The sequence below is a fragment of the Salmo trutta genome, unplaced genomic scaffold, assembly GCF_901001165.1.
Source record: "Salmo trutta unplaced genomic scaffold, fSalTru1.1, whole genome shotgun sequence".
Lineage (NCBI taxonomy): Eukaryota > Metazoa > Chordata > Actinopteri > Salmoniformes > Salmonidae > Salmo > Salmo trutta.
Genome location: NW_021822896.1, coordinates 53789 through 71605, shown reverse-complemented (window position 1 = coordinate 71605; position 17817 = coordinate 53789). Strand labels below are relative to the sequence as shown.

Here is a 17817-nt window from a genome sequence, read left to right as displayed (position 1 = left end):
CATGTACACTGACTGCAGCATACGTATCCAATTTACAAAGCCCAAGATTTCCCAAGTCTCCCATTTCAAAGTGTTTCTTTTTCTAAACCGGCTCTATGATTTCATACTTTATATGAGTATATGTTTCTGCAGGTTTCTACATGGATACAAAATCCATGTTATAGCGTGACTTAAATGTAAAGGCAAATTCCTATTGAGCCGACATGTGCATTTACCATGAATACGGGAACATTGTCTCTAAATGTAAATCACGCTGTTGTGCGAATCTTCCACGATCCTGATTGAATTTAGACCTCAGTCTGTGTTTCTATATCCTGTCTCCAGCTCTGACCCAGAAGCCCTCAGTGTTGACTCCTCCTCTGACAGAGGGAGAACCAGCTACTCTGACCTGCACTGCCCCAGGGATCTGCTCTGGAACTCCTCCTAACATCACATGGACATGGAGAGGACAGGAGACAACATCACTGAGCTCAGAGATAACACCACTATACAAAGAGAGAGGCTGACCAGCGTCACTACAACCCACTTCTCAACTTTGACCTTCACACCTTCAGCTCAGCACCACACCACCAAGGTCACGTGCCAAGTGACATTCAAAGGGAACATCACCACTGAGGAGACAGTGACTTTGAATGTGACTCGTAAGTAGTGTCGTGACGTTGTATTAGTTAATGTGACGACTGTTGCTCATCGAATGATTAACGGTTTATAATTACGTGATTAAATGAATTAAGCAATGAATCAAGCAATTATTAACTCATTAACCTGGGGCACCATGGGAACATTGTTTTGATTGAGTTTCTATTTCCCAAATTAACTCAAAGGATATCAGAATATCGATTACAACAGTCGCTAAATTAATCAATTTCCTCTACAGTCTCATAATCTGAAAGTCGTATAATCCGGGAATCTGCACGGACCCGGGCTTTACCACTGAATTTACCACACCAATCTTAGTTGATTATTTATTTACTAGCAAGCTAAAATGATGATAAAAATGCACATACACAAAACACAGTCTAGCTATTGATTAGGACTTAGTATAACGGGCCAACACACTATGGCGCTTGTTACCCAAAATGGGGATTTTAAAGAGAGAGAAAGAAAGGAGTAACGAGAGAAATATACATTTGGGTTCCATTTGTCAGCCATGCTTATTTAACTAGCCTTGCCCCGAACTGCCGCTATTGGGTCAGAATATAATGATGTAATTACGTGTTGGAGTTCTCAGGTGGGAAGCTCCGCGTGGGTCGTTTAGGCTTCTAAATGACGCAGTTCTCCGGCGCAACTCTCTGGTTGTCCTCACGATGTCAGTGTCCTTCTTGGCTAAGTGGTCTGATCCTCACCCTTGATCGGAAAGGGGTCTTCTGAGGACAGACAGCTCTGTAGCTCAGAGCTCACAGCTTCGGCTCGAATGGTGTCGATACCACGATTCAATGGAGAGTGGAGGCTGGGTGGTTCGGCTTGAATTCACCCGCTTAGACACAGCTTACTCGTCCGTAGCTCGTGTAGAAAATATTTCTTTGTCTTCAACCTTGTGTTTCGTTTTGGGGTTCGTCGACTTTGTTAGACCTTAGCTGCAGCTTGGGGTCAATAGTCTTCTATCTTAATTCTTCACTCTCCTGTCTTATACCCTCGGGTCAGAAGTGGGTGTAACAGCCTTTAGGGCAATTCTCTGGGCGGACCAAGTAAAGTGGGGCAAGGCTTAGATTTGGCTAAAAATCCGATTTTAGACACTAACTTCACATTTCATCTTTATCAAACATTCTGTTTGATTTGGATATTTTCCAAACAGCGTACAATGTATAAACATCAGGCATATACTGGGAAAACTCTTAAAGGTACAATGTTTTCATAATAACGTCATCTCTTAACCTTTAAAAACAAACAAAAGTTACATAAATTTTAATATTCCACTTTTCGTCATAACCACCATTGTGGCTGACGGAAACCATTGTTCCAAAGTCCCTTTATTGCATGTTTAATGTTCTGAGGCCAGTTCTCCATTGTTAGGACAAAGGAATTTCTCTGTATTATGGGCATGAGGTGTCATAAAACCCCCACATCTTCAGACCCCTAGATCTCTCCTCCTCTGTTGGGGGTTTGGGAGATAATCTGTAGGGTGGTGGTCTCCTGTACCCTGACCTGATCAGGACAGTCATGACAGTCCCCCTCTGGTAGGTTCAACTTGGAATGATTCTGCATGTTGCAACCCACCATAAGAATGACCATCGGATGTCCTGGTCTGTGTGGATCATCAGAGCAGCCCCCCCCCTTTAGTGGTTCCCCCTGGTAGGCTTTCCGCAAGCTGTGGATCACCACCAGAATGGATCAAGGAGGTCTGGCAGCGGCTCTGTGTTCCGGCCCGTCGTCCGGTTATCCCGGTTAGTGGACCTAGGCAGTAACTTGGCAGACGTTAATAACGCACAACACTCAGGCAATACATCATTACATTTCCTCCCCAAACGAGCGGTGTCTTGGCTCTAAGGCTTCCTAAGTGTCAAAGGTAATGAAACGAAAAATTGGAATAAAAACATAAAAGTATACAAAATATGTCTACCACACCTTAATCATCTAATATGGACTAGTTCTATATATGTCCAAGGCTTGGCTAAATAGCTCTATCATGGCATTGTCTCTAATGTCATGTCTAGGTTGATCCTACTTGCAGGTGGGTAGTTAAGGCACTTGGAAAAACTTGGCCCCGAAGGCCAAAGCTTACATTAGGGACATTACTGGGCTGACCTAGCGGGTTCGGAGAGGAGGCTGGGACTGGGCCCTGTAAGAGGGTTTCCGGATCCATTGCCACCTTTCCAAAAATCGGGATCGCTTCCGTCCACGGTGATCCTAGTATAAGACCTCATTAGGTCTTCCATTGCACGTGTGCGCCTGTGTACGTAGTAGGTGCACACGCCAAGGGAAATGAGACCAAGGATCATGGTAACAGTCAGGATACTGTCCGGCACCGTCCAAGAGGCGGGCGACAGACCAATCTTTTGGTCTGTAGTCGTCGGTCGACTAATAGTGCCTCATCCAGTATGCTAAGATCGACAGTCATGGGTCCCTCGTACTGGATTTGGTATTGAATGGCTTGTGGTAACTCAAGGGAACGTTTAGCAAAAGCGTCCGGCATTTCAATCTCTGTGTCTATCCGGCGTCGGGAAGGTGGTATAGAGCGAGGTCGTCTACGTGAATAATCGCCCCCTCTGGTACCGTACAAAAACAGTCTGGTTGGGGAGGTTCATTGGGTGATGGAGTCATGGCGTTCGTAAGTCATAGTGGCGGACGCGAACGGTGTGTTGACCAACCATCGGTTCCCTACCACCTCCACTGTGTGTGGTGGCCCCATCCCTGGCTGTTAGTTTGGCTCTACAGCGTTCTTCGCTGGTGATAGCTTTAATACCACAAAGACGCTCAGTGTTATCCCTGACAAATGGTTTTGCTAGGACAAAGGTAGTGGACATCTTTGGTTAGAGTACACATTAGCAGTTAGGGGTGAGATAGAAATCTGGGTTAGGGTGAGATAGAAATCTGGGTTGTTTTCCTGGTAAGCTACAACTGGGGGCGTGGCAATCTTACGTGGGTACTGTCGCGCCAAAATCCTACATTGAGAACCGTTTCGTTCAACAACCGCAGCGTCAGTAGAAAACCCACTTCATTACGATCAACATCACGTGTATTGGGATGGCCGACCCCAGACTATAGGCCAAATGGGATTGTAACGGCCTTAGTGTGGTTGAAGTAGCTGAGTCAATATGTCCGTGCACCATTGAGAGGGCATAGATATGAGGGGATTCTATCATGGCCAAGTGGTCCATAGAAGAGCTAACTTCACGGAGAAATCCTCCAGTAACAATCGAACCAATTGGACATGGGCATAGTCATGTCTGACCTCTGCTAGCTTTCCTACAGACAGGAAGTTTTGTTCAGGAGAGCGTGTGTGTTGACCACCAGAATAGTGTCCTGGAGACTTTCCCACATGTTGCAACCTAAGGGCCTGTGCCTTCATCTGCTGCTGGATAAGTGGCATCTCTTCAGTAATCTCCCTAACATTCCTCTTGACTGTGGCTAGACTGACTGCGTTGACGGCAGTGGTACCTAGGGCAAATAGTGACCCTACGGCTGCCCCTATCGATAGTAGCGCCCCGACGAATCGTCTTTCTCCTCGCCTGGCTCAGCTAGTTCTGACTGGGTTACTGTGAACTTTTGGAGTTGGGCCAACATATGGGCAGTGTCTAGCTGGCGTGCTTAATTGCCTGGCTGGTCCCTCAGCCCCGGCCCAACTCAAATGCGCCGCAGGTGGAATGTGTTGGCGGTACACATTCTCTGCCTCTAGGCGGACATATACCCTCTGCGTGTGTACTCTGCAGTTAGTTATGAGGAGTCCTGGATCGTCGCGGAGAACGATTCCCGTAGGGGTCCGTTCGTGATTACGTCTGCTGGGTTGGTTTTGACCAGGGCCCGAGTGTCAGGATCATCCAAAGGAACTCCATGCTACAGAAACGCATAATCAGAGATTGTTGGATTATTTCAGTTATTTGTATTCGTAAACAAAAATTGTTTGACAACTATTTTTCTGTTTTTCTTTTTTAATCAGTACAGCGCAGGACGATATCACTAGTGACAACAGATGTATATCTGGTAGCTGGGAAGAGAATAAATGATATTAGGTGCAACGTACTGGTCTCCTGGAAGGGATCAGCTGAGGGTACTTACCTCTCTGGGGTATGTGGGACGATTTCGTCCCACCTACGTAACAGCTACTGAAATTCCAGTGGCGCGATTTTGAATCGTTAGAATACTATTACTTCAATTTCTCAAACATATGACTATTTTACAGCTATTTAAAGACAAGATCTCGTTAATCTAACCCCACTGTCCGATTTCAAAAAGGCTTTACAACGAAAGCAAAACATTAGATTATGTCAGCAGAGTGCCCAGCCAAAAAAATCAGACAGCCATTTTCAAGCTAGCATATCATGTCACATAAACCCAAACCACAGCTAAATGCAGCACTAACCTTTGATGATCTTCATCAGATGACACACCTAGGACATTGTGTTTACAACATGCATGTCTGTTCAATCAAGTTCATATTTATATCAAAAAACAGCTTTTTGCATTAGCATGTGACGTTCAGAAAAAGCATAACCCCCGCAAACTTCCGTTGAATTTACTAACAGTTTTGCTAAATTACTCACGATAACGTTCACAAAAAGCATAACAATTATTTTTAAGAATTATAGATACATTACTCCTCTATGCACTCGATATGTCCGATTTTAAAATAGCTTTTCGGATGAAGCATTTTGCAATAACTAAGTACATAGCCCGGCATTACAGGGCTAGCTATTTAGATACCCCCCAGGTCAGCCTCCACCAAAATCACTTTCCTATAAAAAAATGTTCTTACCTTGCTTGTTCTTCATCAGAATACACTGCCACAGGACTTCTACTTCATAACAATGTTGGTTTGGTCCCAAATAATCCATCGTTATATCCAAACAGCGACGTTTTGTTCGTGAGTTCTAGAATGCTTCTTCACGTCCTGCGCATGGCGCATTGGCGTGTCAAAATGTCTAAATATCCATTACCGTACTTCGAAGCATGTCAACCGCTGTTTAAAACCAATTTTTATGCCATTTAACTCGTAGATTAGTGATAATATTCCGACCGGGAGTATGCATTGAGCCTAACAGCCGAATAAAATTTCTCCTCAGAACGACTCGTGCACGCGCCTCATTCAAAGGTCCTCGGAGCAGCCACTTACAAAAGGTGATAAGTGTTTCAGCCTGAGGCTCCCTCGTAAACCTTCAGGTTTTTCGCGGGTTCTGAGAGCCTATTGGAGCCCTGGGAATTGTCACGTTACAGCTAAGATCCTTACTTTTCAATAAAAAATGCAAGACGCACGACTCCTTGTCAGACAGGGTACTTCCTGCTTGAACCTTGTCAGGTTTTTGCCTGCCATAGGAGTTCTGTTATACTCACAGACACCATTCAACAGTTTTAGAAAATTCAGAGTGTTTTCTATCCAAACCTGAACAATAATATGCATATTCTAGCTTCTGAGTTGGTGTGTAGAGGCAGTTAAAAATGGGAACATATTTTTTCCAAAATTCTCAATACTGCCCCCTAGCCCAGACAGGTTAGAATTTTCTTAGTACCTCTGGTTTTTTCCTAGGGTTTTTATCTATTCGGTGCTGGCTAGCACCCCTTCTATTCCCATGGGGGAGTGTACAACTTGATTTGGTTCCGGTGGACCCACTTTAATGTGACTTTTGTGTGACCTTTGCTGATTTTGATCTGGTAAGCTACAGGTGATAGCTTCACCACAATCTCGTGTGGCCCCGTCCAGTGGGGCAGGAACTTTGTTGCAACGCCCGCGGGTTGGTGTATATGTAGTATCACACCTTATCTCCGACCTCGAACACCTGGTGTGAGGCTTTTTTGTCGTAATAGGTCTTGTCACCTTCTGCCTTCTTTCCAATTGTCCTTGAGCGTACGCAAAGGTAGTCTGGAGATGGTTCCGCAAGTCGGTCACGTATTGATGAGCCGTGTAGGCGGTGGCTGCGGCGACATCTCCCGGTTGGTACAGGAGATGCAGAGGAAGGTAATTTGCCGGCCCGTCATCATCTCAAAGGGTGTCATTCCCGTAGACTTGTTGCGTGTGGCTCTGATTGCCATCAGTACCAATGGAGTTTGAGGTCCCAATCTTTGTGGTTGGCTGCCACATATTTCCTCAAGATTCTGACAATTGATGTTTGCTCTGGTCTACCCCCCCCGAGCTCCTAGGGTGGCACGCGATGTGGAGTTTAGCTTTGACTCCCAGGAGCTTCCACAGTTCGGTCATTACAGCTGCCGAAAAGTGGGTTCCTCTGTCGCTGTCCACGGTTTCTCCTGGCAGGCCGAAACGACTGAAAACGTGGTTTAGCAAAAGAACGGCAGTGGTTTCCGCTGTGTCATTGGTCGCCGGCAGGCACTCCACCCACTTTGTGAATGCGCAAGTCACTGTGAGGAGGTACTTGTTGCCTCTGGCAGACCTGGCAACTGGGCCGACCCAGTCGATCTGGATCGAGCTCCAGGGGTAAGACACACCCTTGCGTTGCAGGGGTGCTCTGTGAAGTGGCTTGGTGGGTTGAAACTGGCAGCAAACTAGACACCCCCTCACGTATCGTGCCACGTCTTGTTCCATGTGGAGGCCATAGGCCACCTGTCGCAATGTTTCACATGTAGCCTTGACCCCCCTATGGCCTCCACATGGCTCGTCGTGGGCATGAGCTATCATTATCCCCCTCTGTGTTTTAGGAACCACCCACCTTCGAGCGGTGTCGGTTTCTGAAACATACACCAATAGGTCATCTACAAGTGTGAGGTGCTGTTTAGTTGCGTACAGCGAACGCAAGTCTGTGAACCTGCCAAAGCCAGTTCGGACACTGGGTGGTTGACAGGATCCGACAGGAATGCCATCAAATGGCGAGGGACTCATCTTGGTGTTGCATTGCTACCAGGTCGCCATTCATGAATGAATGCGTTAGCAACACATTATGTTTGTGCGACGACGTTTTCCGTGGTGCTACATGGCTACGCGTTACCGCAGACACCATAGCTTCCTCAGTGGGTTTTTCGTCTCGAGCAGCAAACACCCAAGGGGTGCCGTGAATTGCACCAGATTTCGCCATGCTGTCAGCATGGTCGTTGCCAAGTTTGTCACGACCAGTGATTTGGAGTGTCCCTTGACTTTCTTCCAATACACCTGTATGTCGTGTTTGGTGATGAGATCATCACAAGCTAGAATGAGCTCTTTGTTTTTCACCTCTTTACCACTTGAAGTAGTCATGTGCTTTTGTTTCCAAACGGCAAGTGGCATAAGAAGGTGAGTCTCGCGTAGTTAGAGTCGGTGCAGATCGGCAGTTCTGCCAATCCGTGTTTCACCGCTGTTTGCAGGGTGATCAGCACGCCACAGCCCTTCTGCAAACTGGCTGGTCTTGTTGCCAAGCTGAAATTGAAGTGGTTTGCACGGAATGTCGTTGTGCCATACCAATCCCACCCCAGCTTGCAAGTGGTCTAGATGGCGGTAAGAACAGCCATCTACAAATGCCATCGGCATGTCGAGACACACGTTCTCTTCGAAATAGTGATGGTTCGAAGGCAATGGCGGAGCGATGTCACGCGGGGTTGGTCCGGATCGGTTTCATCGTCACCACAGTGTTGACACACCGCCAAAGCACTGCCCAAAGGCTTCTTTGCTTTTGCGTAGTTGATTACTACATCATGGCTCTGCAGCGTCATGAGCCAAGCCGCTATCCTGCTGTTGTGTACAGCACCCTCACGGATTCGTTGGCTTTTCAGAAAAGTCACAGGCTGGTGACATGTTTCTATGATCACCTTTTGTCCGCCGACATAAACTGGTGAAGTGTTTGATCGCCCAGACTGTCGACAGCAGCGCTTTTTCGCAGTCTGAGTATTTGTGTTCGGCGGGGTTGAGTGTTTTGCTCGCGTAAGCAACCACACGTTTGTCTTGGTCGTATTTTTGGTACAACCCAGCGCTAAGGCAGTGCTCTGAGAAACCGACTTCCAAAAATAATGTCTTGTCTTTGTTGGGGTATACCAGGCAGGGTGCCTCGCAAAGCAGGTTTTTCAAGGAAGCCACCGCTTCGTTGTGAGTGACATCCCAAACAAATGGGGTGTCTTTCTGAAGAAGGTGAGTCAACGGTTTTGACAAGTCGGCGTAGTTTTCGATGAATTGACGGGAGTAATTACATACTCCCAAGACTGCGCACCTCGTGAAGGTTTGTAGGTGTTTTGATGTTGCGGACTGCTTGGATTCGGTTAGACTGTGGCAGGATGCCCTCGGCACCCACCAGAAGCCCAACGTAGTTTACCTTGGTCCTGCACCATTGTCCTTTCATGATGGCCAACTTAGCCCCTGCAGTCCCGAGTTGGGTGAGAACGTGGTCCATTTCATTGAGGTGATGTGACCAAGTCTCACTTCTCATGAGAACGTCGTCCACGTAAATTATCGTCCCCCTAGAGGCTGCGTCTGGCATCGCCTTGTGCAGGAAGATGTTGAACTCTGAGGGGGAGTTCGCATACCCGAATGGGCAACGATTGAACGTGAAGAGCTTGTTCGAGAAAGAGAAAGCCAACTTGTGTTGGTCACGCGGGTCGACTGTCATGGTCCAGAAATCATTTGCCACGTCGACTGTGGAGAAGTACTTGGCGTTTGCCACCTTTGGCAACTCTTGGTCGAGCTGTGTCATTGGCCAACGAGACAACGGAACCAGTTTGTTGAGTTGTCTATAGTCAATGGTAAGACGCCATTTACCCGTTTGTTTCAGAACGGGCCACACGGGAGCGCTGTACGTACTGTTACATTCCCTGATTATCCGTTTAGCTAATAAGGAATCGATAATCTCTTGTACTGCTGCGTATGCTGCGAGCGGGATTTTGTATTGTCTAACGAACGTAGGAGTTGCTCCCGGGTGGCGTAGGAATACGCACCACATGGATACCCGTAACCCCGCAATCCAGCGAGTCTGTCGACCAGATCTCACTGTGTTTGTTAAACAATTCTCTCAACTGATGGCGTTCAGTGTCATTGACAAGAGCATCAGCCTCCGACAGTAGTTGTATTACCTGTGCATGGAAACCAGGATATGGTTCGGCGACATTGTACAGGTCTTCATCGGGTGGTGACGGCATGTCACCTTTGGAAGAGTCATCGGTTGTTTTCTCACAAGTGTACTTCGCATGCAGGAGGAGACGCAATATCATCCTCCGTGACGATGGAGTATATTAACAGGTTGCTGTCAGGATCGGCATCCAGCCGGAATGCCGATGTGTCGTCCAGTGGCAATACGGGAGTTAGTGCTATTGCTTTTGACTGACAAGTAAACAGCGTACCTCCCTCGCCATCTAGGTCTAGGGAGGACGGAAGAGGCCCAATCACAGGAACAACTAGTTCAAAATCATGGAAGGCGTAATCGATCAATGTTCCTAGCTGAGTGTGCCGAGGAATGGAAATATCCGCTTGAGTCAGATTTTGTACCAGGAGGTAAGTGGATCTAGCGGTTAGTTCCAACAGTGGGTTACCATTGATAGTTAGCCCCAAGTCGAATAGTTTTGGAGAGGGTTGGAAGAACGCAGTGGTGCCTTCCATCCGGTATCCGGGCGCCAGGTTCAGTCTTACAGAAACCTCTGTGGTTCTTGCCGGTATCAACATGGCGGACTCAGTTATCGTCTTGCAAGCTTCAGGAATAGTCTGCCCGGAAGCCATTCGCACCGGGTCGAAAGACAAGGCATGTTGGTTTGGCTGCGCCAAAGACCAAAGAACTTGGTGTATGGTATCAAGTTTAACACCCAATCTTACCAAAATGTCCGCTCCCACATAGACTGTATGTGGGAGGTCCGCGACAACCAGTAGGTAGTGGGATAATTCCTTGGTTCCAATGCGGATCGATAGCGCACACACCCCTATTGCGGTGAGTGTTGTCTGGGGTCGTCTCCCAGTGGAAATCTAAACGTTTTCGGCACAAGGGGATGGCAGTTAGCCGTTTTCGAAATTCGTTGAACATTTCCAAACTGATTGCGGATTTTTCTGACCAGGTGGCCAGCCTGGTATCCTCAGCCCTAGTGCCGTTTAGGCACACGCCCCCTATCAGAGGAGGGCGGGTAAGTGTCGGCTGGTGAATCACCCAAGCCGCACAAGCAAACCACATGTTCGGTTAAGTTCCAAGTCGAACTCACATTGTCCTTTGCCACAAATGGCGGGCTCATGGCCAAGTTCACAGGGTTTGCGTCAGATGCTGACGTCGGACCCACGTCGTTGCACAATGTATGGCAGGTAGCCTTGGAAGAATGCGGCGAAGTCAACGGAGTTGGCATAGGTATCTGTGACCAGATTTGATTGGTTTTCCAATCCATTAGTGGTACCAAACGGTCAATTAAATCACTCCCAATCAGCATTCGTTCGATTTCGATGCTAGTCACATACACGGGGTGTATCAGTGACACGCTTTCGAAGTTGAGTTTAAGTAGGAGACGTTTGGTTAGGGGCGAGGTAGCTTGAGTGAAACCTCGAAGATTCGTATCGCAATGTTCCGTTTTCAACCAACGTTTTGTTGGGTCCACTGCCCTTTTTAGTTAATCCTTCAAGGTTTCGGATATGAGGGAAATTGTTGAACCCGAATCTATCAGAGCGTGACAGGTCACACAGTCCTCCAGGACTTTCTAAGGTATGGCCTGTTCGAGTTGGTTTTTCTCGTCATATCCCCAACAAAATGGAGTGGGTTGGGAGAACGGAGCGGTTTGTAATCTGCGTCGATTTCCAAGACAGATAAGTTACCTACGTGACCCAGTGGGTCCTCTATCGGAATGGTAGAGGAATCATCTGTTACAAAGCTGCTTATCTCGTGCATCTCCACCTCCGTGTCCAAGTCTGTAGACAAACCTGCGGGCTTGTGTCTAGAACGGGCGGTACCTGGACAGGGATTCGAGTGGGGGCGGGGTTAATGGAAATGTTTGCGTCCTCTTGAATTGCATGAATTTCGGCGGACTCGGTTTCCAACGATTTTACGCCTAGTCATGAGGATTTATCCTTGTCCTCTTTCTCAAATTTCTTACGATGCAGTACATCTTTTATCAGAGCTTCTATATTTCGGTTAGCGTTTAAATCATTGTTGAACACTTTGTTGCCCTTGTTACGCTTGTTACCCTTGTGTCCTGACCCTTTGTGAGAGTTAGGCGGAGGGGCATGTCGGCTAGGTTGATCTCTACGGGACCTGTTAGATTGGGGACGTTCATCGTAGCTATTGTTACGGCGGTGGTTGTCGGGGTGGTGGTTACTTGGTAGCCACCCCCTTTGATCGTCCTCTTTTACAGCATATGTCCCTGATGCAGCCCCTTCTAATTCGAGTGATGGTTCCCGCCTAAGCTCGAAAGTCGAGGTGTCCGGGCTCTTAGCCCGGCTTGCTTTTGATGCTTCAAAAGCGGTGCTTGCCAGCTCTCGGAGCGTCGAGATTGGCAACCCGACGTGGGCAGTAGGGCCCAAGTAGTTAATGAAGTTGGGAGACATGTTTGACAGAAAAAGTTGTTTGAACGGCAATAGGTCTTCCATTCCTGTTTCAGTGAGCATGCCAAAGTAAGCTGAACGAAGCCGGTGATAGTAGGCTTGTGGGTGTTCATTTCGAGCTTGTCTGATATTGTTAGCCAACGAACTATCGTGTTTGCGAGTCGCAGAACCACTGAATTCTATTTTCAAAACCGTGGCAAGTTTAGCATAGTCGTTTTGCACGTGTTGCTCTTGTAGACGGATGAACCTTGTCACGTGTCTGTTGGACGTTCGCTTCAAAAGATAGAGCCTGTCTGCATTCGTAGCGTTTGGGTAGCCATCCAAGGCGTCCTCTATGTCGGCTAAGAATGTCTCAGTGTCGTTTGGCTTTCCCGGAACGGGGTCGAAGAGGCGGAAGTTTTGACGATTTTGTCAAGGCGATCCCCGCCAAGTGCGCGGGGAGCATCTGCACTCTCCCGTGGAGAATTGTCGGCCGAGAGGCCAAGAGGAAAAGTCAAGCTGTGGTTGTGTTGGCGAGGAGGCCCCAATTCACTGTGGGCCGAATGGCCAAGAGAAAGAGGCTGAAATCTCCTGTCATCTACATTCCCTCGTTCTCTTAGCTCCGGATGTGAGCTAGGTTGCTTGGTTTGGTTGTCCCGTGATAGCGCGTGACTGTTCTGGAGTTCCTCCAGATGATACCTAAGGGTGGTGTTATGCTGCATCGCAGAGTCCACCTGGGAGTTGAGGGTGTTTATTTTCGACACGTAGGTGTCGCCCTTTTTTCGCTCGGCCTCATACTTATCTGTCATGGTTTGCAGGGAGAGGTCGCGAGTGTGGAGTGAGAGATCCAGTGATGCGATGTCCTCCTTTTGTTTAGAGGTCACATTTTCCAACTTTCTCACCTGGTCTTTCTCATCCTTCATTAAATCAGCGACTTCAATGAGTTCTGCTGTTTTGTCCTCCAACTTGGTCATTGTGTTCATTAACTGATCGTCTTTGGTCTGCAGCTTTTGGAATAGAGCATTATTGCTTTGAGTGGTTTCATTCACAACCGTTTGTAGGGCATCAATTTGCTCGCCCCGTTTTCTAGCTAGCTCGTCCGATTCATCTAGTTTCGCGTGGACTTCATCGTATTTAGTTTTGGCTAAACCGAGTTGTTCTTTTAGAATACGGACTTGGTCAAGAGTTTGTTCGCGTTCTTTGTTATAAGTGTTAGACAGATCTTCCAATTTATCTGTTCTCACACACGTTCCTCAGCTAGCAGTAGCTTATCTTTTTCGGCTTTCGATGCCAGCTCCCTGGTTCTCTCCACCTGTACCTTGAACTCCCCAGCTTCCTGCTCGTGCCTCTGCTGGGCACTGAGGTACTGGTGCACTGTCCATCTCTGCTGGTGGGCATAGTTGAGGGCTAAACTGGAGAGAACCTTCACAAGGCCTCCGCCTGATGGTCTATTTTGAAGAGCGTCTGTCGCAATGTCTGCATTTTTCTCGCTTATGGCATTGAAATCTAACATTTTTAGCCCCTCGGCATAGTTAGGATTTGCATCGTTGCTGAGGTCCGCGATCAATCTTTCCGTGGGTGAAGGTCCACTGATTAGAGGGGAAATGGGTGGAAACCCATCTGATGGATTGCTCATTATTATGATTGTCAGTTATTTCAATTTACGTAATGTTTGGGGTTTTTAGTTGGAGGCTGCAAACACGATTTAACTCAGTTTGTAAACGTCAGTGAATCATCAAGACTGGGTCAGTAATGTGAGTTGGTTATTACTGAACTTGCCAAACAGGTTTAATTGATTAAATCGATTTTAATGATAAATCTAACCTGTATCGGCTATTTGGGAATTTTTATTTTAATTCACCTGAAAGAGTTGCTATCTCTAAGTTAACGTTGAAAAGTTTAACTATGTCTCATTGGTTAGTACACATTAGTTTGCGTATTATTCCAATAACCAACCTGGGCGGTAGTGTAGCAATTTAATGTATATTAAATTGAACGAGACAATGATATCCAATCAGTTGCGACTGGTTAGATATCGTACAGCATAACCTGAATTATTTAAAAAAATAATTACTGGTGATTCTTCACCACCGGAGGTCACTGTTAACACAAGCTAAAATCGACAGGGTACCAGTGAAAATAGAATTTTACAATACTGTTAAAAAAGTCTACCTAAACACCATTAAGCTGGTAAAACAGCTTTAATCTATTAATCAATTTGAATGATTAGTCAACCCTGTATAGGCTAAAGGAATTAGCTTTAATTAACCTGAAATAGTTGCTATATCTAAGTTAACGTGGAACAGTTTAACAATGTCTCATTGGTTATGGCACATTCGTGTGTGATTATTCCCCTAACCAACCTGCACAGGTAGTGTAGCAATTTAATCTATATTAAATTGAATGAGACAGTGATATCCAATCAGTTGAGACTGGTTAGATATCGTACAGCGTAACCTGACTTATTTCACGAAAAATGACTGGCGTTTCTTCGCCAGAGGTTACGGATAGCCCAAGCTGAGATCACACAGGATTCCCGTCTAACGCGGGAATTCACTATGAACAAAGAGGAAAACAAAAATGGCGGCTCCCCTTTGTTAGCTTAGCATCTGGCGCAATGCTTAGCTTTCCTTGCGCGGGGTTTCCCCCTCGCCGCACAAGGGATGTTCCCTCCAACAAGGGAACGGGTTTACTTGGTGGCGTCTCACGTTCAACCCTTAACCTCTCCCCGTTACCCAACGCGAGAGGTAGAGAGATAATAACTTCGCTTCGGTCAAACGAATATATCTACTCTAATTTCCGTAATGGCTGGCTCATATGTCCTCTGCTAGGAATTACTTATGACCGAGTCAGATCACTCCTGAAAGCGATCGACAGAAATAACACTACGTTAGGCCCAACTAGTATTATTTCTCAGAATGCCTGCATCGGCTGGTACATATGCCCTAGCTCGTAGCATTCAGTAGACCCCCTTCACACTGGCTTTGGTCAGATATACAACAGGGGTCGTTCTCTCCCGACCAGTATCTGGGTCAAATGGAACGACACACACATTCTCTCCCGCACTAGTCCTGCCTATAGCTATTAATGGAATGTATATATATGCTACACAATTGATATGGAATAACACAACAGTGCGGCCTAGTCCTATCTTAGATTCCTCACACGGGGCGCCATATGTCGTGACGTTGTATTAGTTAATGTGACGACTGTTGCTCATCGAATGATTAACGGTTTATAATTACGTGATTAAATGAATTAAGCAATGAATCAAGCAATTATTAACTCATTAACCTGGGGCACCATGGGAACATTGTTTTGATTGAGTTTCTATTTCCCAAATTAACTCAAAGGATATCAGAATATCGATTACAACAGTCGCTAAATTAATCAATTTCCTCTACAGTCTCATAATCTGAAAGTCGTATAATCCGGGAATCTGCACGGACCCGGGCTTTACCACTGAATTTACCACACCAATCTTAGTTGATTATTTATTTACTAGCAAGCTAAAATGATGATAAAAATGCACATACACAAAACACAGTCTAGCTATTGATTAGGACTTAGTATAACGGGCCAACACACTATGGCGCTTGTTACCCAAAATGGGGATTTTAAAGAGAGAGAAAGAAAGGAAGTACACGAGAAATATACATTTGGGTTCATTTGTCAGCCATGCTTATTTAACTAGCCTTGCCCCGAACTGCCGCTCTTATGGGTCAGAATATAATGATGTAATTACGTGTTGGAGTTCTCAGGTGGGAAGCTCCGCGTGGGTCGTTTAGGCTTCTAAATGACGCAGTTCTCCGGCGCAACTCTCTGGTTGTCCTCACGATGTCAGTGTCCTTCTTGGCTAAGTGGTCTGATCCTCACCCTTGATCGGAAAGGGGTCTTCTGAGGACAGACAGCTCTGTAGCTCAGAGCTCACAGCTTCGGCTCGAATGGTGTCGATACCACGATTCAATGGAGAGTGGAGGCTGGGTGGTTCGGCTTGAATTCACCCGCTTAGACACAGTTACTCGTCCGTAGCTCGTGTAGAAAAATATTTCTTTGTCTTCAACCTTGTGTTTCGTTTTGGGGTTCGTCGACTTTGTTAGACCTTAGCTGCAGCTTGGGGTCAATAGTCTTCTATCTTAATTCTTCACTCTCCTGTCTTATACCCTCGGGTCAGAAGTGGGTGTAACAGCCTTTAGGGCAATTCTCTGGGGGACCAAGTAAAGGGGGCAAGGCTTAGATTTGGCTAAAAATCCGATTTTAGACACTAACTTCACATTTCATCTTTATCAAAACATTCTGTTTGATTTGGATATTTTCCAAACAGCGTACAATGTATAAACATCAGGCATATACTGGGAAAACTCTTAAAGGTACAATGTTTTCATAATAACGTCATCTCAACCTTTAAAAACAAATACAAAAGTTACATACATTTTAATATTCCACTTTTCGTCATAACCACCATTGTGGCTGACGGAAACCATTGTTCCAAAGTCCCTTTATTGCATGTTTAATGTTCTGAGGCCAGTTCTCCATTGTTAGGACAAAGGAATTTCTCTGTATTATGGGCATGAGGTGTCATAAAACCCCCACATCTTCAGACCCCTAGATCTCTCCTCCTCTGTTGGGGGTTTGGGAGATAATCTGTAGGGTGGTGGTCTCCTGTACCCTGACCTGATCAGGACAGTCATGACAGTAGCCTACATCATCTGACCTTACTTTGTTTGCACAACCCAACATCTTGTTGTGCTTCAACAGTTATATTTCATGACCATGATAAACTGATTATATACTTTATTTTCAAGTGAGTTTGTGTTTGCAACATGTCACAGTTGCAAGCCGCTTCTGAAAACATACATGCTTTGTTCTCTTCATAGAGGAAGTATCTAAAGACATCTTGGCTATGCTGTTGAACCCACCACTGATTGCTGCATTTGCGATTGGTGCAGCCTTCTCAGCCACCATCTGTTGTATCTTCCTGTGTTTGACAGGGAAATGTAAAAGGTACATGCATTCTGTTACTGAAGTACAGTTAGTGTTATATGAGTGTTGGTGATTGTCATCAGAAATTCATATTTCCTATCAAGAGTATCAGATATATTGTCAAAAGTTGCAATGCCTTGCACCATGTTGTAATGGAGGTGCTTGCTAATCCCTCTAACATATAGTTATTGAGACATTTTATTTATAATATTTTCCCTAGACGCAAAGAGAGGATCCCAAAGGACTCAGACTCCAAAAGCCCTTTAACGAACCTGGAGATGGTGGCATGTGAAGACCAACAGGTGCAGTACCAGTTTCCTTCTTTATTCAGCTTTATAAACATTCAGTTAGCATTGACAGCATAAACAGATCTTGGACCACCAAGCTAACAACATTCCTAACACAGTGCTTTCTGTAATCTACTCCATAGACGGATGCAGGACGGGCTGTGCGGGGCGAACAGACCCCTCTACAGGTGGTGCTGATGGAGGGGGCTGAAAACACAGGACCCCAGACCAGTGGAGCTGCAGGAAACTCTGCCAAAGGGGAAGAACCAAAAGATGTGCACTACGCCACTATCAACTACTCCCAACTGAAGAAGACTTCTGAGGAGGCAGAAAAGAAGACCACCACAACAGAGTCAGAGTACGCCAAAATCAAACGAGAATAAGAAAGAAGGGGATGAAGATGGAGGAGAGGGGAAGGGAGTGGAGTGATGGACGAGGAGGAGAACGAGCCAGCAGCAGAGAGATGAGAATACAGCGCTTTACTCCAATGTCAAGGCT

General features: G+C 46.2%; 1 protein-coding gene across 1 annotated transcript; it reads left to right on the top strand.

Moving 5' to 3' along the window:
• Positions 1-439: 439 nt before the first annotated feature.
• LOC115186284 (uncharacterized) lies at positions 440-17703 on the top strand. The gene is made up of 4 exons (XM_029745957.1): positions 440-641; positions 16927-17053; positions 17253-17334; positions 17463-17703. The coding sequence occupies exons 1-4, from the start codon at positions 440-442 to the stop codon at positions 17700-17702; spliced, it is 651 nt and encodes a 216-aa protein (XP_029601817.1). The 3' UTR covers position 17703.
• The last annotated feature ends 114 nt before the right edge of the window (positions 17704-17817 follow it).